This window comes from Alligator mississippiensis, chromosome 1 (genome assembly GCF_030867095.1).
Source record: "Alligator mississippiensis isolate rAllMis1 chromosome 1, rAllMis1, whole genome shotgun sequence".
NCBI lineage: Eukaryota > Metazoa > Chordata > Crocodylia > Alligatoridae > Alligator > Alligator mississippiensis.
In genome coordinates, this window is record NC_081824.1 from 112,324,095 (window position 1) to 112,349,075 (window position 24,981).

The following is a 24,981-nucleotide window of genomic DNA, read 5'->3' on the forward strand; positions in this document are numbered from 1 at the left end:
ACAGTATTTTCCCAAGGGAAACACAGGCACATGAAGTATTAGGAAAGCAAAACATTGTGGCTGTTCTGTTAACTCTCTACCTGCAGGATAGATAATCCTTATTTTTTTCTCCTAAATTATTTTTATATATGCCTCCCAAGTGATGAACACTAGACATTGCATGTATACCAGCAACACAATTCACAAGCTAACATCATTTGATAACAATTTCTAGTCTCTGCTGAAATGTGATACAAGAAAGCATAACAGTTCAGGATTCAGGTGCTTTATTGGAGATCTATAGAAGATGTAGAATATCTCTAATAAAGCATAGCACCTATCCTTACTGTGCCTCAAGGTAGCTAGTGCTACAAATCTTTCTTTTTCTTGAGTATCCAGTTAAAATAAAATAAAGGCCCAAGAATCTTCCTAAGTGTATTTGATCCAGTTCTGCATGGAGGGGGAGAAACAACATGTTTATGAGTAACTTTATAACTAGTTTAAGCTTATGAGATTGCAGTGTTTTTTTCTGAAAAAAAGTTCATAGATTCATAGATGTTAGGGTCGGAAGGGACCTCAATAGATCATCGAGTCCGACCCCCTGCATAGGCAGGAAAGAGTGCTGGGTCTAGATGACCCCAGCTAGATGCCTATCTAACCTCCTCTTGAAGACCCCCAGGGTAGGGGAGAGCACCACCTCCCTTGGGAGCCCATTCCAGACCTTGGCCACTCGAACTGTGAAGAAGTTCTTCCTAATGTCTAGTCTAAATCTGCTCTCTGCTAGCTTGTGGCCATTATTTCTTGTAACCCCCGGGGGCGCCTTGGTGAATAAAACCTCACCAATTCCCTTCTTTGCCCCCGTGATGAACTTATAGGCAGCCACAAGGTCGCCTCTCAACCTTCTCTTGCGGAGGCTGAAGAGGTCCAGGTGCCCCAGTCTCTCCTTGTAGGGCTTGGCCTGCAAGCCCTTAACCATACGAGTGGCCCTTCTCTGGCCACTCTCCAGGTTATCCACATCTCTCTTGAAGTGCGGCACCCAAAATTGAACGCAGTATTCCAACTGCGGTCTGACCAGCGCCCAATAGAGGGGAAATATCACCTCCTTGGTTCTGTTTGTCATGCATCTGCTGATGAATGATAAAGTGCCATTAGCTTTTCTGATGGCTTCGTCACACTGCCGACTCATGTTCATCTTGGAGTCCACTAGGACTCCAAGATCCCTTTCCGCTTCCGTTCCACCAAGCAGGTCATTTCCTAGGCAGTAGGTATGCTGGAAATTTTTCCTCCCTAGGTGCAGCACTTTGCATTTCTCCTTGTTGAACTGCATCCTGTTGTTTTCTGCCCATTTGTCCAACCTGTCCAGGTCTGCTTGTAGTTGCTCCCTCTCCTAAGGCGTGTCCACTTCTCCCCACAATTTTGAGTCATCCACAAACTTGGACAGAGTACACTTCACTCCCTCGTCCAAGTCACTGATGAAGACATTGAAGAGTATTGGTCCTAGGACCGAGCCCTGCGGGACTCCACTGCCCACACCCTTCCAGGTGGATACCGACCCATCCACTACGGATCTCTGGGTCTGACCCTCTAGCCAATTCGCCACCCACTGGACTGTGTAGTCATCCAAGTCACAGCCTCTTAACTTGTTCACCAGTATGGTGTGGGATACCGTATCGAAGGCCTTCCTCAAGTCTAAGTATATGATGTCAACCCCTACTCCTGCGTCCAGGCATTTTGTGAGCTGTTTTTGTTTGGTTTGGTTTGGTTTCATTTGAAGGACAGCCGGAAGTAGGGAAAGGAAGGAAAAAGCAGGAAAAAATGTTTTTCAAGGTACAAAGTGTGTAATGCTTGTCTTAGTGTGTTGTTCAGCACACTGCCACAGTTGTGCAGCACGCTGCAACAATTGTGTCCTAAATGATATTATGATAGAGAAACACTTTGTTTGATGTCTTAACATTTCAAAGTGGCTCACATTGAGAAAAGGTTAAGTCCATTTATTTAGTAGCACTTATCAGTGAAACAGTGGGTGACGTCCAAAGTTGGTCCAAAACATGAACACTTTGAACAAAAGTGTCCCACCTTCCTTATGTAAGATCTAGGGACCTTCTTTATGCTCTTCCTTAGTTTCTCATTTTTGTCCATAGCTTTGATAGTTTGATGCATTTTCTTGTAGAGAATACTGTTATTGTTATTGGTCTACAGTTTTAGAAGTAAAGTGAAAAGCAAGTGCATCAGTAGAATAATAAACTTTTGAAATACAACATTATTCAAAAATACTTGCACAGTTTTGACTTAAATAACATTATCTTACTATTTGCAGTGTTCACTCTCCTGAGAATAGGGAATACTGTGAATATTATGATGACAAGACAACTGAGAGTGACTGCTGAAGATGAAATATTCTAATATTTCACAGAATAGCATTCTAATATTTCTATTTTCTGTCTAATATTTAAACCATGAGAGGAACTTCCATGAATTCAATTGAAATCAATTGGAGCTTTGTCAGACTATGGAATTCATGAAGACTGTAGGATTTGGGCTGTTATTTAATTAAACAGAAACTCTGCTCAGAATAATAGACTTAAGATAGACTACTGGTTGGATCTGGTTTGGTAATTCCTTTGTTCATGTGATACTTGCATATTTTAATATGAATCTTCACTATACATGCTAAAACCAATAAAAATACTTTCAAAGTGAAAATAAATCTGACAGCTGGTAGCAAATATGCAACTGGACCTCACAAGGCATTTTATGTATAGGGCTGAAATGTCAGGGGCAAAAGATACTCTCCTCTCTGACAGTCAAAATGCCTGTGATTGCAAACTATAAAAGGTGAATAGGTCCAACTGGTCACACCTATCCTAAGTGCATTATCTGTGATAGCCTTGTTGACTTTCTGTGAAAATATAATCTCAGGGAAAGGGAGAACTTCACACTTAGGTCTTTTAAGTAAATCCAGTAAATGGAAACTGAGCTCAGGCTCACAGGGGGAGAATGAAGCTTTGGGGAAAAGGGAGTTTCTTCAGAGAAGGGACAATACTGAGTGAGATTTACACGCTGGAACAAATTGAGATCAGGCTGCATTTCACAATTTCCTGGTCCTGCTGAAGAATGTAAATTGTGTCTGGACTAAGACTATAACATAAGGGAAATTTCATAGATTTCATAGATTTCATAGACATTAGGGCTGGAAGGGACCTCGGAAGATCATCGAGTCCAGCCCCCCGCCCAAAGGGCAGGAAGTCAGCTGGGGTCATAGGATCCCAGCAAGATAAGCATCCAGTTTCATCTTGAAGGTGTTCAATGAAGGCGCTTGAACGACCTCCGGTGGCATGCTGTTCCAGACCTTCGGGGCTCGGATAGTAAAGAAATTCTTCCTTATGTCCAGCCTGAAACGATCTTGTAGTAGTTTGTGACCATTCCACCTCGTCATTCCTTGGGGCGCTCTGGTGAACAAACGTTCCCCCAGATACTGGTGGTCACCCCTGTTAAACTTGTAGGTGGCCATCAGATCACCCCTGAGCCTGCGCTTTTCCAGGCTAAAGAGCCCCAGGGCTCTCAGCCTGTCATCGTAGGGTCTGCTTCCCTGACCTCTTATCATGCGCGTGGCTCTTCTCTGGACTCTCTCAAGCTTCTCCACATCCTTTTTGAATTGTGGAGCCCAAAACTGGACGCAGTACTGCAGCTGCGGCCTCACTAAGGCCGAGTACAAGGGGAGAATGACGTCCCGAGATTTGCTTGAGAAGCATCTATGGATGCAAGCCAGCGTTTTGGTCGCTTTACTAGCCGCAGCATTGTACTGCAGGCTCATGTTCATCTTGTGGTCAATGATGACCCCCAAGTCTCTTTCTTCCATAGTGCTAGCCAACATAGCACTGCCGAGCCTATAAGGATGCTGCAGGTTTTTTTTCCCAAGGTGAAGAACCTTGCATTTATCGGCGTTGAACACCATCAGATTCTCGTCCGCCCACTTGCTGAGCCTGTCCAGGTCAGCCTGGATCATCCGCCTGTCTTCTGGTGTGGATGCTTTGCCCCAAAGTTTGGTGTCATCTGCGAACTTGGCCAGTCCGCTTCTGACTCCAGTGTCCACATCATTAATGAAGATGTTGAACAGTATGGATCCAAGGACAGAGCCCTGGGGGACCCCACTGGTCACCGGACACCACGATGAGTGACTTCCATCAATTACTACCCTCTGGGTCCAACCCCGGAGCCAATTTTCCAGCCAGTGGATCGTGGAGGACCCAAGGCAACAATTGGCTAGTTTCTCCAAGAGACGATCATGGGACACCAGATCGAAGGCTTTTTTGAAGTCAAGATATATGACATCAATCTCATCTCCCTTGTCCAGGTGATAGGTCACCTGGTCGTAGAAGGAAATGAGATTGGTCAAGCAAGACCTACCCGCAACAAACCCGTGCTGGCTATCCCTAAAGATGTTGGCATCCGCCAGTCCATTAAGGATGGCCTCTTTAATAAACTTTTCTAAGATCTTCCCCGGGATAGAAGTCAGGCTGATGGGCCTATAGTTAGCTGGATCCACTTTCCTCCCTTTCTTGAAGATAGGCACCACATTGGCCTTCTTCCAGTCTTCGGGCACTACACCAGAGTGCCAAGAGTTTTCAAAGATCCGCGCTAGAGGCTGGGCTATGATGCTCGCCAGCTCCTTGAGTACCCTGGGGTGAAGATTGTCAGGGCTGGCTGACTTGAAGGTATCCAGCTTCTCAAGATGTTCCTTCACAAAGTCAGCATTAATGGAGGGCAGCGGATCACCCTCACCCGGACTTCCCGGCCCTGTAGCAGGCATGGGCATCCCATGGGGCTGATGAAAGACTGACGCAAAGTACCTATTTAATAGGTTGGCTTTTTCCTGGGCGTCAGTTGTCAGTTGCCCCATCTGGTTCAGCAGGGGTCCAACGTTGCCCCTGCTTTTCCTCCGGTTCCCCACGTATCTGAAAAAGGACTTTTTATTGTCCTTGATGCTCAAAGCTAGCTGGAGTTCAGTTGCAGCCTTGGCTTTCCTGGTCAGCTCCCTACAGGACCGGACCAGTGCAGAATAATCCTCCTTGGAGGTGACTCCCATCCTCCATCCTTTGTAGGCCTTTCTTTTTAGCCTCAGGAGGTCTGCTAGGTCCCTGGAGAGCCAGGGGGGCTGCTGTGCCCTCTTGCTGCCTTTCCTCCGAGATGGAATAGACTTAGTTTGTGCATTGAGGATCGCTCCCTTGAGGAGCAGCCACTCTTCTTGAACTCCCCTCTCCCTGTGGTCACAGTCCCTTAGGGCCTCACTGACAAGCCTCCTGAGCTTGTCAAAGTCGGCTTTCCCGAAGTCAAGGACTTCCGTGTTGCTAACTGACTTGCCAGCTTTTCGGCAGATGGTGAAGTTGATCAGCTCGTGGTCACTGTCACCCAGCTTCCCATCGATCACTAGGTCGCCGACTAGGTCATCCCCAGTAGCCAGTACCAGGTCGAGCAGCGCTTTGCCTCTCGTTGGCCCATAGACTTCTTGAGTCAGGTAGAGGTCATCCACGCACGAGAGGAAGCTCTGCGACCGCTCAGATTTTGCTGAGCGATCCTCCCACGAGATGTCCGGGTAATTGAAGTCACCCATGACAACCATGATCCTGGAATATGCTGCCTCAGCCAGTTCCTGGGCAAACTCCTGGTCTAGCTCAGGACTTTGGGTGGGAGGTCTGTAATAGACTCCCACCATTGTGTCCCCTGTGCTGTGTTCCCCACAGATTTTAACCCAGAGGGTCTCCAGCCGTCCACCTGGTCGCCAATATCGGCTTGCAGGGATGCATAGCTTTCCTTAACATAGAGAGCTACACCCCCGCCCCTTTTCTCTACACGATCCCTCCTGTACAGGGTATAGCCATCTATCCCCGTGGTCCAGTCATGGGTGGAGTCCCACCAGGTCTCCATTATCCCTATGACATCGTAATTGTTTGCACTGAGCAGGAGAATGAGTTCCTCCTGCTTATTCCCCAGGCTCCTGGCATTAGTGTACAGGCAGGCAAGTGCCCCCTGGGGGGCTCCTTCCTTGCCCACAGATTTTACCAGGGCTGGGGCTGGGGTGGGCTCCCTTGAGTGCCGTGATCCGCTGGCTTTGCAAGGATTGCTCAGCGGGCCAGCAGTGGCGGTAGTCCCCCCGTCCCCCAATGGGCTTAGTTTAAAGCCCAGTGGAGCAGGTCAGCCAGTCTGGCTGAGAAGAGCCTCCTCCCTGGGGGAGAGAGGTGGAGGCCATCTCTTCCCAGCAGCTCACTGCCTCTCTCGCCAAAGAGCGGGCTGTGGTCATGAAAGCCAAAGCCTTCCTGACGACACCAGCGCCGCAGTCTTTGGTTGACCACATAGATCCTCCTGTCCCTTCTCAGCCCATAGCCTGAGACTGGGAGGATTGACGAGAACACCACCTGTGCCCCCAGACCCTTAAGCCCCGCTCCCAAATCCCTGTAGCGCCTCATGATCTGGCTGGGAGTGCTCCGAGCCGTGTCATTGGTGCCCACATGAATAAGGAGCATGGGATAGTGGTCTGTGGGTTTGAGGAGCTTGGGGATCCTCTCCGCAATGTCCCGGATGCGGGCCTAGACTTGCATGTAGTGGAGAGTAAGTGTAGATAAACTGGAGTATATACATGAGCTGTTTACAGTTGTGAAATAATTTTCTCTAATTCTTTTGCTGCATTTGCTAATAAACTAAATTGTTTCAAGAAGACTGTTGCTCATTGCATATCATTAGTTACACATTCCCAAAGGGAAGACATGTAAGGCAAGTTCAGATGAGTGTGCACGTGTGGTATGTGGTACTGCAAACTCATCTGTGGCATCACAAACTGCATGCACCACACATGCATGCATTTGCCATGCTACTAATTTGCAGCATGGTGGGTTTTTTGACACTATGATCTCCCAGTGCCCATGGCAGAAAAAAGTTCGGCGACATACATGGAAGCAGCAAACACCTCCAGCAAACACCTGTGGCTGGCCAGAACCATGCTGGACTTCTGGCCAGGCTTTGCATGCTCTGATTGCTGTTACTTCCACCCCAAGAAGTCCCCAGGATCCCAGGTAAGGCTGCTGGAGCCAGTCCAGATGCTGGCCACAGCCTCTCCTACTCCACCCAGGGCAACATTCTGCATACTGGGGCACATGTGCAATAGTGTTCCCTGGGGACAAGTAGCAGTGGCACAACTATGTCCCTGGGAAACACATGTCCCTGCTCAATGGGGTGTGTCCAGAGGTGCTTGGGCAACTGGTGCCTCCCGAGTTTTGGGGGGCACCAGATTGCCAATGCGGGGGGTGTCCCCCAGCTGCTGATCACTGATGGGGGGGGGTTCCCCAGCAGTGATTGCAATCACTGAGCTAGCAGCAAATCTGGAAGTACACTTCTGGTGGTACTTCCAGTTTTGCAACTGGCACTTCCAGGGGGTGCACTGCCAATCTCAGAGGGTGTACGTGCACCCGCATGCACCCCCTATGTATCGCCAATGCATAGATGTTCAGTTTCACCTGCACAATACAAAACAGTTGGTACAGACAAGGTTTTATACTAAGATCCAATGCTAGGGTAGAAAATTGTGAAATTCCACCTCCAAAAAGACCATGCAAAAAAACTTAAAAGTGAAGGGTTGTATTCATATAAAATTACCCAAAGAAAGGCACCTGATACCCAAAAGTTCTCCCACTGCCCTCCCAACTATACAGTTGATCCAATAAAAGATAGCACACAAAAGTGTTGCCTCTTGGGTTGCATTCAGAAAGACTAGAAAGGGGACAGAGAATGAGGACAGGGGACAAGAGTGAGACTATAAGCTATATATACATATATAATTTTATATATGTGTGTAATTATATATATGTGTGTTTGTGTTTGTCTACAATATATTCATATAATATTATAGGTGTATGAGTGGGATGTGTGTGTATATATGTATTTATGTATAATTCAGCATTAGAGATTTTTAATATAGGGTGTACCACTTTCACATCTTTATACCAAAAGATCTTTTAGGTCAGGCCTATAAAGTTTCCTTTGATGCTGGCTGGGAAAACTAACAAGGAAGACATAGAAGGTTTCACAGATGCGGAGTAAAAAACTGTGATAAATGCAATTTAGAAGAGAAAGCATACAAACCTTGTCAATGAATGTTATGCTGCTTTTAGTAGTAAAACTGATGTCTCAGAAGGTGTTTTTTGTCTAAGAAGCTTTGATTTCTGTCCTATTTCTGTCCTTGGATTTGTCTCTTAAAAGCAAACTGAGGACGTATGGGTTGGATGAATGGACTGTAAGGTGTATAGAAAGCTGGCAGGATTGTTGTGCTTAATGGGTAATAATCAATGGCTCCATGTATAACTGGCAGTTGGTATTAAGTGGTGTGCTCCAGGGGTTGGTCCTGGGGCCAGTTTTGTTCAATATCTTCATTAATGATCTGGAACTTGGGATGGATTGCACCTTCCGCCAGTTCATGGATTACACCAAGCTGGGGCATGTTGTAGATATGCTGGAGGGTAGGGCTAGAATTCAGAGTGACCTAGACAAATTGGAGGATTGGGCCAAAAGAAGTCTCATGAGGTTCAACAAAGATGCATGCGAAGTCCTGCATTTAAGATGGAACAATCCCATGTACTGCTACAGCCTGGGGACTAACTGGCTGGGCAGCAGCTCTGCAGAAAAGGACTTGGGAGGTTATGTGGACAATAAGATGGCTATGAGTCGCCCTTGTTGCCAAGAAGGCTAGTAGCATACTGGCTGCATTAGTAGAAGTATTGCCAACAGATCAAGGAAAGTAATCATTCTGCTCTATTCTGCATTGGTGAGGTCACATCTGAAGTACTTTGTCCAGTTTTGGGCCTCCCACTATAGAAAGAATGTAGACAAGTTGGAGAGAGTCCAGTGGAGAGCGATGAAAATGGCTCAGGGGCTGGGGCTCATGACTTCTGAGGAGAGGCTGAGGGATCTGGGCTTATTTAGTTTGGAGAAGAAGAGTCTGAGAGAGGATTTGATAGCAGCTTTTAACTACCTGCAGGGTGGTTCCGACTAGAATGGAGCTAAACTATTCTCAGTGGTGACAGATGATAGAACAAGGAGCATTGGTCTCAAGTTGCAGCAAGAGAGGTTTAGGTTGGATATTAGGAAAAACTTTCTCACTAGGAGGGTGGTTAAGCACTGGAACAGGTAACTACAGAGATTGTGGAATCTCCATCCTTGGAGGTTTTTAAGGCCTGGCTCAAGAAAGCCCTGGCTGAAATTATCTAGTTGAGGATTGGCCTACTTTGAGCAGGGGATTCGACTAAATCAGTGTTTCTCAACCGGTCGGTTGTGACCCAAAAGTGGGTCTCGAGAATATATGAAGGGGTCCCGAACAAACTTTAACAATGGATCAGTTAACTTAAAAAATGGATTCTCCTTTAAAGGAGAAAAAATATGGGACACCATAGCTTTACACATGCAGGCTGGCAGAATTCCAGCTTGCAAGGGCCTACTTGGGGCTCCTCATGCCCCACACACTGTGGGGGGGGTGGAGCCTGGGGGCAAGGGGCAGCAGGTCGGGAGTGAGGGGCACTGCATAGGACTGGCCATTGATATTTTACAAATGGGTCCTGGTACAAAAATGGTTGAGAACCATTTGAACTAGATGACCTCCAGAGGTCCCTTCCAACCCTAATTTTCTGTGATTCTTTGATTCTAATCCAAGAGCATGTCATACTTTAAAAAAAGAAAAAAATGAAATTACATTAAGTGAATTTACCTATTAATTACGTACAGAAAAAAAGACTTCAGAAATGTTTTAAGGTAAAACAAGAGCACATTGGCAAAAGAGTGGACAAAATGCCCTAAGAGTCTTTTGCATGTCTATTATCAGTGATATCATGACAGGGATACCGAGAATTCCATTAATCCTGCCGTTGTTATAGAAGTACAAGAGGATCTATGCTTAATTTTACTGGCACTGTAGCCAAGCATTCACGTCTGTAATTATAAAGACCAGGTTACTTTTTGGCTTTAAGTCAGCAGTGCTCAACCTTTTGGCCCCACGGGCTGGATAAGTGATGCTGACCTGGTCCACAGGCCAGATTGAGCACTATGCACCAGGATCAGTCACTGGAACCTGGTCCTGCTCCCTTCCTGCCCTGAGCACTGATTGGTGATATATGTATAATTTTTATTAGTGCTCTGTGTTTCTGTCTCCCATTCTGTTCATTTTCACATTCAATTAAAATTACTGCTAACAAAATTTTTAAAACTAGGACATGAACGCACCATGCCTCCTGAGGCTGGAGGGGCATGGCGACTGCCCACAGGCAGCAGTGGCGGTGGCAGGGGTGTGTTGGCAACGAGTGGGGACCGCCTGCAGGCGGCTGCAATGATGTTGGCGATTGGGGGGGAGGGGAGGAGAAGGTGAGCGCCAAGTGGTGAGCAGCGACTGCCCACAGATGCCACAGTTAGCAGCGGTGGCGGCCAATCTCAGGGGGTGTACATGCACCCATGTGCACCCCCTATGCATCACTAGTCAACTAGGATCTAGTATGCAGATATGAAAAAGATTCTCTATCACCCAAATTTTTTTTGAAGAAGTTGAGATGTGCTGGACTTCTCTTGCTGACAATACCTGGATCTTAATAGGAAAAGATCACTCTTAAGTGGTTCTCAATTGAGATCTCGCTCTTTTCTTCTGTAGGGCACTAAGCAAGGCATATTTGTTTATGCAGCACATTGATTAGCCAACTTGGCAGGGTGACAGTTCATAAATTTAAATAGTATCAAAGTGAGTATTTTATGGAATGAAATTTGAAATTGCCCAGATGCTGCAACAATGGATGCTTTAAAAAAATCTAAATATTGATAATAATAAAAACTAACTGTACCTCCTAAGTAAAAATGGTTGACATTGGGTAACGATGAAACTCCTAAATTTGTTATGATCTTCAACTTAAGTTGTGTCTTAAATGTAAATGGCCAGAGAGGAAAGCTAGCACATTTCAAAACAAAGGCATATGCAAGTGATAATTGTGAGGTTTCAGTTACGTACATTATTAACCACTCCACTGTTACATACATACTAAAATCTCTTCCCGTTATACTCCTGCTTTGCCAGTTACTCACCGTTTTATATGTTTCATTGCTGTGTGTTATGCTAACACACTACAAGCCTTTTCTTTTTTTGGCGTGGCTTGCCCAGAGGTCATAGGCAGTTTTTTAGACCTAACAGGTATGGATATATTTGACTACTCATCCAAACTTTTGGTTGCTATTTAGAGCAGATTCTGGAAGCTACTTGCAATTTTCCTGTGGTAATTATAGCCTCAGTACTGATTTTTATATTTTCATACATGCTCCAAAATGAGCAGATTGCTGCTGCTTAAATAATGGGCTTCACGTTTCCCCCTCCCCCACCCCCTTAATTTAGATTCAGCACACAACAACATATAATGAAAGTCCTCTGTATTTACTGCTTTCTGTTACATGTGTGCAAAATATCCAGTATGATGAATGATAAAAGACAGCATATTATTCCCTTGGATCGGCCTTGAGAATAATCGGATTATTCTCCCTACAAGAATATTCTTGAGACTGCTTTGTGGTCAGCAATATAGATTGGAAGGACAGAGAGAGCCCACTGATGTGGGTAATGATCATTGCTGAGAGGAGGCTCTTGTTTCACTGGCATACAGAGCAGACTGTTTTAGATATTTAAAAAAACCTATTTTATTTACAGTTTTTCAGTAAAGTAAAGAAAGCAAAACTGCTGTATTGGCAGTGAATTCCACCCACTGACTGCATTTTTGATTCCTGTCCTAAAAATGATCTATGCTTTGTAATTTTTCATGGGAAGATTATTGTCAGTGCCCTGAATTTGGGTGCTAAAAGATCCTAGAAAAATATACTAGAATGACATGAGATGGCCTGAGGTTATTAGCCTTTTATTATGGAGGGTGAGGCAGCCTGCGAGAAAGGACTGTAGCATTCTTTTCAACAAAATTTGGTTGACCGTATGAGGACAAATTATTATTTTCCTCTGTTTTAAGTTACAATTCATACTAAGGAAATACTTGCTGGGCTGCTTTCCTTTATGATAACTTTTTTATTGATGTATTTACTCATTGGAAGAGGGGTGCTGGCTCTGTTATAGATTGGTTGGTTGGTTCAGAAAGGTGCAAACCAAAAATACTTAAATACATTTTAAACTTATGTTCCCTTTTGCATTGAAGGGAAAATATATTAGTAGAGATTTGAAAGCTGGTTCTTAGGATGTGCTGCTGCTCATGTTTTATTACATGTCAGATTTGGAAGCTTAGTCTGTCATTGAAGAAAATACTGAGAGATGAGAGTGAGTTTGCTGATGGTTGGGGAAGGGAGGGAATGGGTCATTATTAAGGCTATGCAAAGCTCCGGTCACTGATTCAATTTGGCAGAGATTCAGCCCGATTTGGCACCCAAACCTCCAAATCCAAATCAAATCAGGAGACCCTTTAATCTCTCCGAATCAAATCGGAACCCTCCAAATCAATTTGGAGAGTTTCGATGATTCAGACATAGACACAGCTTTAAATGTTTTTTCTACATACTTGGAGGTACCAGGTGGCTTGTGAACACTGAGATGCTGGGATGGATGGAGCATCCCATAGGAGTGCAGGGGGGTTCCCAGTGTGCTTGGTGGCAGACCCAGAAGTGGACCAGAAGCACTTCTGGTCCACTTCCGGGTACGCCGCAGAACGTGCAGGGGACTTCGCCCCCCGGCTCAGTGACTGGTGCCTCCTGGGTTGAGGGGGGGAACCCGGGGCCTCCCCATGACCAATTGCTGACCCAGGGGTGGGGACGCAGGGTAGGAGGGTGGTCCCCCATGCACTCTACAGAAGTGGACCTGAAGTATATCCTTGCGCTCCTGTGGGACTCTTTGGCTGCCCCACCATCTCCGTGTTCACGAGGTGCGCCTGGTACCTTGAGGTATGCAGAAAAAATATTTAAAGCTGTGTCTATAGCCGAACTGCTGATTCTCCGCTGATTCTCCAAATCCGCATCAAATCTTCAGATTCGGATTTGGCTGAATCGAATCAAGACAGTGACTCGAATCAACGTCCCCTGAAGCAGCCCGAATCCAAATTGAATACAGCCTGCTTCGCACACCATGGGTCATTATGGCTTTCTGTTTGAGAACTCATGTGATCTGAATCTCCTTTCACTTTGTTGGCACTCTGTTTTCAGGCAATATTGCCATAAAAAAACAATAGCCCCCAATGGCTAAAGGCATGTGCCCTGTCATGTAATGAGCATCATTCTGCTTTATTTTAGATAACAGCTGCTGGTGGGCATCTGAAATTTACCATTTCCTATAGCCTCTCAGGGCAGGAAGAACCACTTCAAACAATACTTCACTCTGATGTCATAATAGAGGTAGAGTATTTCCATTTCTGATGATTAACTTTAATCCACCTCTTTACATGACTAGTTAAGGCTTGTGGCATCTAAAACTGATCAGGTATCACTGTTATTCAAAGATGTGTCTGCAGACAATTTTTGCAGCATCAAATAAGGACCATATCTTATATACCTAATACATATCTATAGGAGCCTTTTCTGATATTAAAAAGTACTGTCAGATTATATTTACAATGATGAGCTAGACAAATGAAGATCTGGTAGAATTGGCCGATTGAAATAGGAAGTAAATTCTTTAAACTAGTATCATACCTTAGACAGCTGTAGTATTATTATTGTCCTGGAGACTGTGTTTCAATGAATTTAGTTGTATTTTCTGATCCCCATTATAAGGCATGCAGCTGGATGGATACCTGTTAGCTCATTGGGATTTTGCTTATACTGACTATAAGCTGTTCCCAAACCATTCCCTCGATTTTTGTCAGTTTATTCTATCACCTATAATTCTTCAAATTATTTGTTTCATATGATGGGTATAGGTTGTAGCCATGCTGGTCAAAGTCTTCTAAAGTCTTAGTATCAAATGAATGATGCATTCCTTTTAAGAGCAATGGATAACCAGTCTGTGGCATTCCTGGTATGTAGTGTCCTTATATACTGATCAGTAACCCTTTGCACTCTGGGTCAGATTCAGTTCTATTTATCAGAAGTGTAACTGGACTTTAGTGCCTAAAGTCAATCCTATTTCACCCTGAAATAAGTTAATACAAAAAATCTGTGCATCCTTCCCATCCTTGCTTCTTTTTTGTGACTCAATTGCAAAGGTAAGATTACAGTGTTACAAAAGTATATGCATTAATGGATTTTCAGGGACTTGAACAGGGAGGAATAGAATAGCACTTGGGTGTCTTTTTCCATTTAGATACCCAATAGATGGAATAGAATCTGTCCCTAAATGTCTACAATGATACAGCATCTTTTCTACCCCTTTTATATTTAACTGAATCCCTAATATCTATCTCTAGGGAAGTGGCTTTAGAATCAGCACTCCAACAGATGGGATTCACCTGCAGCCATTTGAGGAGCACACAGAAGAAATTGTTCTGAAACCAGACTCATTTACCGTGTATGGCACTGACATTCCAGTCAGCAAAAGGGAATTCATGACGGTGCTGGCAAATGTAAAGAGGCTTCTAATAAGAGCCACGTACAGCCATGGGATGAATGCCATCTACAGGTAGATTTGGGAACTACATTTGTGACAATATTTTCCAGACAGCCTGATGTGTCTTTTTATTTTCTCTTTATGCAGGGTGCAGGTTGGTATAATTTAAGAAGATGGTCACTGTTAATTTTTCACTATGAAACTAACATACATTTAAGCCTTTTCATCTTTGAATAGTCTGCCATTTTGGGGGGAGGGGAGGTGGAGTTGTTTGTTTTCTTTTACTGACTACCCTACCACACAGAGAAGTCATATGGGCTATTAAAGGAACTGTCATAATTCCATAAATACATACATTTTGGGGGAGTATATTTCTTTTTCACACAAAATTCATTCTGGTAGAACACAGTGAATTCTGTGAATATGAGAACAATCTCTAATTATTGTTTCTCTATGTCATTCTCCTGTTTTATATGTTAATCTGTTATTGTAAGCCACCCAGACCAAATAACTGTTCTGTTATTGTAAGCCACCCAGACCAATTGTTGGAAAGAGCAGTATATAAACTGAACTAATAATAATAATAAAAAGAGACAATATCATAATAAAACAATGAATTGAAGATAGATTTTTTAGCCCTTTAAATACATAAAAGTCAAATTGACAAAATATAGCCAGAGAGATTTTTTTAAATAAGCATGGCATACAAAAGTAGGCAATCCCAAACCTTTCCCTGGATTTATGTCAGATTAGTCTACTGTCTGGATTTCTTAAAATCATTGGTTTCATTTGAAGTCTTCTAAAGTTTTAGTATGAAATCAATGGTGTATTTTTATAAGGATATTTATAAGAGCTGGCACAGTAGCTCTCTCATCTGGGTTGGGGTTGACAACCTATGGCACACAAGTTGAGCTGCAGACTGTTGGATCCAGCCCATCAATGTTAGGCTTTAGTGGCATTTGGTGTTGGGGACTTCTTTCATGGCACAACAGTAAGAAGTGCCAGTAGCTAGGACTTTCCCTGTGCTGTGGTCGGGAGCGGCAGCAGCAGATGGGTCCTAGTGCCCGTCTTCCTCTGATCCACACTGGGTCATTCTGGCACATGGTCTGAAAAGTTTGCCAACTGCTCATCTAGGAGGCTGTGATGGATAGCCTATAATGCCTACAGAAGTATGTGGTTCAGTTTCTAATGCTAACATTGGATTTGAAATTTCTCCCAGTGCTTTAGTGGACACTCGAGGAAGACCAAAAAGCCTTTCTTGTAATATTTATACATTTTTTCTCAGCTACATGAATCTTATTTGTAAAATATAGTAATGGGATTAGTTCCTGATTATGTTACATTGCAGCTTTGCACTCATGGGCTGTGTCCAGATGTGCACGGACATTTGGTTCCCCAGGGACAACTATCAGTGACGCACCTTGTGCCACTGATAGTTGTCCCAAGGAAGGCCCATGCCATGCATGCTTTGGCACACAGCAAGTTACCCTGGCTGTGGTAGGGGAGGCTGGGGAGAGCATTGTCCTGGCCCCAGAAGCCTTATCTGGGGTCCTCCTGGAGCTGGAGCTGCATCACTTCTGCCACTTGGACCGCAGCCGGCAGTGGAGTGAGGCTCTGGCCTGCCAGGCTCTGGCTTTGGGCAGCGCACACTGCCACCACGTGGACCATTCCACTTTTTTTTTCAGCGGGGAGATTTTGACCCCTGGATATCCAAGGGTCAAAAAAAACCCTCCATACTGCTCCCTCGCAGAGCAGAGAACAACTCAATGTGTGGCATGTGGTGCCACAGACATGTCTGCAGTGCCACATACCGCATGGCCGTGCTTGTCTGGACATGGCCATGAGGTAGAACACCTGAAAAGTACCTAACCTACAAATCAGTCACTTCAATCTCTAAAACAGTTTTGAATGGAGGAAGCTGATAGCACTCCTGTAATTACTCTCCAAGAGTAAAATAACATCTGAAGGAGAAATACCCGCACCTCTGTCTTGCTCTGTTCCTTCAGAATATATTCCTAGATGAAGTATCTAGAAGCATCAGCTCACATATTCAGGACTTCATTTCAAATCATTTTTAGGACTCTAAAGTATAATAATTTTAAGTGACAGCAGGCTGAAACATGGTAAACAATTTGAGATCATAGAGATAGATTTTGTTTCTATGCAGGGTGTTGTAAATTAATGCAGCAATTATTTTGAGTTCTTAGAGAATTAAACATAGATCCCAATGAATAGAAGCTGAAATATAGGTCACTGAGCACCTGCAGCTTGCTGACATGAACCTTTTGGTTGACGTTCACTCGTGTTTTTCTCTTAAACAGCTTGGCTTGTTTTTTTATCTTTTCTTTTCCTTTCACCTGCTTTACTACTTTATAGTACTTCTATATTTTGCTCCTTCCAATTTGAGAACTGGCCAAGTTGCAAAAACTGGCTTTAGAATTAAACTTTTCTAAACTCAGTTATGTTTGCATCTGGCCTTTTACCATGACCTACAACAGGGCTGTCAAAGTGGCAGCCAGCAAGCTGCATGCAGCCCACAATGGGTAAAGTTGTGGCCCCTGGACTCTTGCCTAGCTGCCACTCCATGGCTCCAGCTGCAATAGCAGCCAGTATCTGAGCTTCTCCATCTCCCTCTGGCTTTCACTGCCTAGCCCTACATCAGGCTAGAGGAGCTTAGTGCGATGGGGGCAAAAGAAGAGGGGGAGACACAGCATAGCTGGACACAGTGCACCGGGGGGAGGGAGGGGGAGGTGTGGTGCATCGGCCAGTCGAGGAAGTTGTTCATGCAGCCTATGGGGCCCATGGCTTGATTTGCTGTGGCCTTTGGGCATGTGACCCTTGTTAGTGTGGTCTGCATGGTTGGTCTGTGGTTGGACAGCCCTGACCTACAAGTAAAGAAAGAACCCTTCAGCAGGTTTAGATCCAAATCCAAACTTCAGCAAATATCAAAGAAGTTCAGATCCAAAGAAGGTCTTCATTTGGACCAGTCTCCACTTAAACTCTCTTGTATTTTTCCTATAAACTTTCAAATAATTTATTTGAAAATTTTCCTTTTCCTCTCTCCTTTTGATATCCTACAGCTCACATGAACTAAGGAGAACCCCTCTTAATGTTCAAAATATATATATATTTATCCCTAAGCAGCACACATGCTGATCAAATATGCAAGATACACTTTATGAGCCCATACACACAACGCAAACTATAAATTTAAGGTATAGACATAAAGATAATACCTAGCTATTATATAGAACTTTTTTTTATCAGTAGACCTCAAAGCTCTTTACAAAGCCTCATTATTGTTAACCCTCATTTTTGTGGATGGTAAATTCAGACCATAGAAAAGAGAAGAAACTTGCCTGGGGTCACTTGGTGAGTCAGTGGCAGGGCTGAGAATCTACATTCCTAAATGCTTTATCCAAACAAGTGGAGTGCTTTATCCACTTTCCAATAGAGCCTCCCCTCAGCTCTTTGGTAAATAGCAGTCTAGACCCTTGAGAGTTACAAGGAAACTGGCCTGTTGAGAAATAGTCTTAAAGAAACTCACCCAAAAAAGTATGTGGATCAGAATGAAGATCTGTAATCAGTGCTTTGCAGGTTTGTGATAGTTTCCCTCCAGTTATGCTGGGTTTGTGGCCAGAAATGTAGGTCCCTGTAAGGATAATTTTGGAATGTGTTTTCTATGCGTAATACTGTTAGCTAAAAATGGCTTTAAGTTTCTGCCACACTTGTAACCTTTCCTTGAAAGGCCAAGAACAGAATATCCCTAGCTGCTGCTTCACAAAGAGCAAGAGCTGGTAAAATTGTGGCCCGTCCTATTGTGTTGTTTGAAATACTTTTCTGTATGTGTATATAACATCATCAATACTATGAAAAGCCTTTAAGACACTCAAGACTTTTTGATTTTTTGATTAATACTGTTTATTGAGTGTCATCTGTGTGCTCAGTGCTGCTCGCTACAGAGGAAGACATGGTGTGAAAATCATAGCCAAGTTAAAAATAAGTTTTGCCATTGAGGCCATGATTTCACCTGTGGTCCCTTTACCAAGATCATACAGTCTAATTAAGACAGCGCTTTCCTGCCCATTATGTCCTATCCATTTTGCTGATTTTCAGTGTGTGCCTAGTTCTATTTTTTTTTTTTTTCAGATTCTACATCATTATAGTAAAGTGCTTTAGGCACAGTGACCTAGCCTAATTATATTTACTATCTTGCAAAGGACTTGGTCCAATTTTCAGCATTCTTTGTTGGCCTGACAAGGCTCCCTGTGTAGAGGATGTGCTTTGTGTCATTCAGCAACTCTCTCAAATGATTAAGAAGTAGGGTTGATAGGTTCTGAGGTAAGCCATATGTGCCCAGAGAGATCATATTGTCCCTAGTGTGAAACAAGCAGGTCATATGAGTGACTGTATTCCTTGTGAGTCTGGTAGAGGTCCAGAGGACCCTCTCCAGCCAGTAAATACTTGAGGGTTATTAGATTTTCTCATGAGACATAGCAGGATGGTTTGTTGATCAAAATTATGCAGAGTCTGTCACAGCACTGAGAATTGAACCCAAGTGTCATGAGTCTTCAAGATCATTCCCCTTTCCATTTATATCTTTTTATCCTGATGTAATGGCAATAAACACTAGAAACCTTATAAGCTTCAGTATAATTATTTGAAGGCACTTCCTATTCATGTACTAATATTGTAACCCTAAATTAAGCAATAACATTTGATTGTGAATGACTTGTATATTATTGCTCTATCTCCAGAGTAGGAGGCTTCCTTAGATTATTATCTAAACAAAACATCACTCAGCAGAGGTAAAAATGCAATGGACAGTTTGAAAGCCATCACTGATTCTCTTTCAACTGGGGAATTCTACTATAACTGGTGGCATCATTAAAACTAATGCTACTTTAGTATACACTGAAGCACTATTGTAAAATGGAAGAATTGAACAGTTGTCTAGTATCATGTTAAATCCAACATGAGGCTGTTTCAACAAGGCAAGTAGGGATGAACTTAGCCTTTGGCAATTTGACTGATGCAGATAGACACTGGGGAACCTGATAGAAATGGCAATAAAGAGAATGGAAAACTTGCAACCTCATGTAGAATCACTCCCAACTCTAGTGGAGGAGGATGAGAAAGAAAAAGTAGTGAAATGTCCCTTAGTCTATCACACCTGCTACAAGACAAATGAGGAATGTTCAGGTCAGTACTTCATAAACCTCATGTAGCCAATGCATTTCAGATGCTTGCCAAAGTAGACAGTAAACTAAGCTGATACCACCTAAAACATTCACTTCCCTTTTAATCTTATTTGTATTTAGAAGTCAACAGTTGCCTGCTGACAGTAACAGCCAGCTTAAATATTTGGTCTAGATGTTAAATCTCAGATTGTGCATGTATTTTTAGAATCCAGTGCCCCATTACTGCCAGCATTATGTATTTTAATGAAACCAGAATGGCATTGAGGAATAAAAATTACAGCATTGAAGTACAGAAAAAAAAGGCACTGCAGCTTTCTTCAATGAGTAATTGTTTAATACTGAAAACTGTTAAACACATTAAAATCCCATTTACCAAATAGCAGAACCTAATGAAAATTGGAATTCTTCGGTGCATGCAAATGTAGCATAATACCAGGCAGAATGTTTCTGTGTGTAATGGTGTCTCATTGTTGTAAATGATATTGCATGGGCTTGGGTGGGAACTAGCTGTAGTTCAACAGGCAAATGAGATTCAATGTTTTGATAGCAATTTTTGTTTCATTTATACATCTTTATTCCTAAGTTCTTTGATATACTGTGTGCCTTTTTCTGACTGTCTAGTCAAATTCTTTAATATCTAATGCACAAGGGATTTTTCACTGTAAGTAGAATTCAAAAAAAGGTAACTGCAGAATAGAGATGACACAAGGAGCAGGGAAAGAATGATAAAAGAGAGTGAGATCTTGCTGTAGACTCACCCGTGAACACCCATTACCTACAATGGGGGTGGGATTTATTGGAGGGGTTCCAGTCTTCCATACTGGTGCCAATTCGGATTAAAGTCTCTAGGTGTGCATTCCTTATGTGCAATTAACTCAGTCTCCCCCTAAAAGCCTCATTCTTACAAGAATAGTTCTTATATTCTCCAGAAAACCTTCTCCTGGCTCCTGGTAGGCCATTTGTCTCCTTTTTCGTCATCTCTTTCTCTCTCGGAGAAACCCATACAGCTGACTTGAAAAAGGGATTTTCTTTCATTGGGATTTTTAAAACATGTACTTTTCTTTTTCTTTCTTGGATACTTTTCTCTCTTTTTTTTTCAAAGCAAGATTTTTTTCAGGTTCCTTTATGCAACCAAAAGCCAATGATTTTTGTTTTAAAAGGCAAATATTTTTTGCTTTTTCCCCAATGCAAATTGGACTTTTTTTTAGTGCAAATTGCCATCTAGATGAAAAGGGATTTTCCTCTGAAAAGGCATTTCTTCAGAAAATTTTCAACTCCTGGTAATCAAGCCTCTTCTTCCAGGGTGCTCATCTGAACTTCGTCAGCTCCCAAATTAGAAGTCTGATAGGAATTAACTCCCAACATTAATATTTCGGATGCAGTGCAGGACTGTGTTTTCCCCTTTCCAAAAGGCATAATGTCAGCTCATGAAGTTCTGGTGACTCTTTCCGAAAAGCATAATGTCAGCTCAGCTCATGATTAATGAAGTACTGTTCTAAGTGTTGCTCATTTCTCTTGTAGCCCAGTAGAAAAACCAGCATCTCCGGTAATCCAGGGTGGACCAGCCCCAGGCACTGATTTAGAGGTCATGCAAGACTCACTATAGCTGCCACCCCCACCTCAGCCATGACTGCCATCAGTGGGCAAAATTAATTTTGCCATCATGGGACAAAATTACCTGTTATGTTTCTGTTGCAGCTGATTCTCATATGTGGAGAACCTTCCTGCTTTTCCTTCACCGTTCTCCTCCCATTCTTCTTGCTGGCAATTCTATTTCAACTTGCAAGTAATCCATAGCCTGGGGGGACCTTTAACTAAAATAATTATTAAAGTAACTGTCAGCTCTGATGACAGATGTTTTGACTTGCTGATTCAATATTCCAAGGTAAATTTTGTTTTTAATAAAAATAATACACTATGTTTGACCCTAATCCATTATGGAAAAGACTGAATATGCTAGACTTTACACTGCACAAGCTTAGTATTGATTTGTTAATTTATTGACCCTCCTCCCCCCACACAACAAAGGAACTGAAAGGGAGTTCAAAGTTGATCAGCTTTAGGGCTAGCTGCCACTGAGAAAAATATCAGTCACATCTCTAAGATGCCTAAATAAGTCCACGAGGTACAGCTTTTACATTTCCTTTGAGTTTTCTGCTTCAAGAACAGAAAAATAGTAGAAATTTCTACCTTTCTCTCTTTTCTCTTTGTGGTACTTGAAGAACTGGGACTGATCAAGGGAGATTCCCTTTCTCTCTTTCTCATGTGTAATGGTATTGATTTTCTCCTGGACAGAGCTGAAAAGGTGAAATCCTTTTTAGAGAGGTGAATCTTCAGAAAAAATAGTATTTCATAATCAAAGCTTAGTAATTGTAATATTTTAAGGAGGAGAAAGCAATTTTATTCTTTAAGTTTCATTGGCACCAGTTTGTTAACAGGCAGGCTATTATATATACATCTCTAATGAAAATCAAAACATGTAACTTATAAATTAAGAATAATCTTCCTGCTACTTATACAGTATTATGAGAGTTTTTCGTGTGTGCTGGCCATATTCTTCTTCATATGAAGGATAGAAATAGCAACAAAGCTGCAGACGTTGGACTAGGAAATTGAGACACTGGATCAACTACCTTGTTATTTTTAAGCAACCAAACAAGTGCAGAATAATGAATCTCACTGGGTACATCTACACATGCATTAATGTGCTGCAGTTACTGTGCATTATGTTTAGTACCTGTAATAACAGGTATTAACTAAATGTACAGTAACCAGTGCTACTTCACAATAACACTGGCACACCCCTTTTTAGTGATGCTAATGCTCGGTAGACTAATTCAACTATGCATTAGCGCAATAACATGGGTTTTGTCATGATCTTATATAAACGTGCCCACTATTAACTCCCAGTTGCATCCAGCTGCAAACATACTGCTATAAAATCTGTACTTTATTCACAAGTTAATTGTTTTATTTTTTGTTAAATGTAGGTTGAGTGGGGTCAGTCTGGAAGCTGCTGATCGTTATTCAACTGGCAGGAATGTGGCAACTGCTGTGGAGGTTTGTCAGTGTCCCCCAGGGTATGGAGGCACCTCTTGTGAAGTGAGTATTAAGAGAGTCAAGAGATTTATCTTTCGTGCAAGTGATTGTGTTGACACAACAGTCCAGCAATTCCAATCTGCCTTAATGCAAAATAGCAATTAAGCTGTCCTTGTTAATAGATTCCTTTGGATTTAGGATCATATAGGAAATTGCTACTTAAAATTTCATATTCACAACTGGCAACCTTGTAGTCCTTAAGAATTCTTGTAATCATTTCCAAAGTTCCTAATTATTTGGAAGACATAGTTTTAGATCCCGAAGTCCCATTTCTTACATAAATCATGTGTGTTTCCTTGCTTAGTTACTTTAATTCACAAGAGATAGATATAAAAGCTTTATTGCAAAAATTAAAATTAAGTTGATACATAGCTTTGTAAGAGTTGGAAGACAAAACAGGACCCTATGCATAGTGGATACGTAGGTACGTATTTGTTGCATCTTAACACAAACTAAGACGTGCAGTTAATGATTACATTAGTCCAGGATAAAATAATGGGGACGTTTCCACATGATGCTATGGTAAGAAGAGAGGCAGAATCCTATATATTACTGGTTCTGTGACCATTTGATGTTGTCAGGCAGGAGGCTGGATTAGATGACCTCTCAAGGGCCCATCCAGCCCTGCTTTTAGATGACTGCATGATAGTTTGAGATGCCTGATCAGCTTAAAGTAGTGCTGGAATGCTCAGGAGGCTCTTAGGATGTTGTTCCATGTTTGAAAATAGTTCAAAGCCCAATAATCTGCACATTACATTATGGAGGAAAGACATTTTCCAAAAACAAAGGAAAGAGGTTCTGATGGCTCTTCAGCTTTATTGTTTATTTTACCAATGATAGATGTAGTGATACTGTACATACATGTGAAACGTGTGCTGTGTTTGAGTACTAGAAGGAAAATGGCAATTATATAGCTTGTGTTGAATAAACTGGATTACTAGCATTGCTGTTATTGAATCTCTCCTTCTGTCCTTCAGGGTTTTTGGGTATTGATGTTTATGGTTTTCCTTTTGTTCTGTTGTTGTTGAAGGTTATAAGTTTAACATAACCATGCATTCAAAATGTGAACATATTCACACAGATTCACTAACATATGTGCATTGTGTGTGCACATAACTACACATATGCTTAACTGACTTATAAAGAACATGGTTTGAGGTAGGTAAGGAACATAATATTCTTCAAAAGCTATGCCTCTAAGGAAGTGGTTTCAAGCACCAAGACGCTCTGCTTCACAAAACTACAAACAAAGTGCCATTTACACAGACACTCTAGGCATTTCCTTGTCAGTTCTCTTTTTCTTTAAAGCATCCCATGCTTATACATGATATTTAGGGCTTAGAGTCTCATTTCATGCCAAATGCTTTTTGTGTGTTGCTGGGGCTAGAAATGCTAATCTAGAAAGAAGACCTAAAGGAATTTGTGGAGATTCATATCAAAGTCAGATGTAAACAAAATCAGATGAAAATATAACTTAGATGCAGCTTTTTGGAGTAGATACAATTACTTGAGAAGGCACAGTTATGTGTTGACTTCTCTATTCTTCTTCCTAATTCAGATTTTAACTTTGATCTCCAAGCCAGAAATTTTAGAGGCTCCATGTCTTCAACTGTCTCTAAATCTGACTATTGCCACCTGTAGAACATGGTAGAATTCTTATCTACCTTGATGCTGCTGAAATTCCCTCTACAACCTTCTACCCATTTCTCATCTTGATTATTTCAAATTTTCTGATCTCCACAACATCCAGGATTTTACAGCCAGACCTCCAGAAAGTCAGATACCCTTGTTTATTTTGTTCAAATGATTCACAATTACCACCAGTTTATAACATTTCCCATGGATCTGATGCACATTAAAGCCCAGATCCTACAATTAACAGTGAAGATCACAGTAGTATAATTGATAGGATTCTGTGTGGATGGAGGATCCAAGCTTCTGTGCTCTCAGTTGCATGATTGGAGACTTTGGGCTGAGGAAATAATGTACTGTAGAGGATTCTTTTCAAGAAATTTATCCTTTTCATTTTATAGTGAATGGCAGCAAGAAGAGCATGATTTCCTTGTATTCCTTTATGCAATTTCCATCTTTTGAGCATTCTGTACTAGAAATTCAAAGTGTTACTGTTGGCTGGTTCTGATTTGTCACAAAAATCACAAG

At 42.4% G+C, this 24,981-nt stretch overlaps 1 protein-coding gene across 1 annotated transcript in view; it reads left to right on the forward strand.

The window, feature by feature from the left end:
* The window catches only part of LAMA2 (laminin subunit alpha 2), a 630,290-nt gene that overhangs the window by 373,078 nt on the left and 232,231 nt on the right, over positions 1–24,981 (forward strand). Inside the window, exons 13-15 of the mRNA XM_019479551.2 lie at positions 13,270–13,371; positions 14,382–14,593; positions 22,713–22,824. Coding sequence (XP_019335096.2) covers positions 13,270–13,371; positions 14,382–14,593; positions 22,713–22,824 — 426 coding nt within the window. The remainder of the gene's footprint in view (positions 1–13,269; positions 13,372–14,381; positions 14,594–22,712; positions 22,825–24,981) is intronic.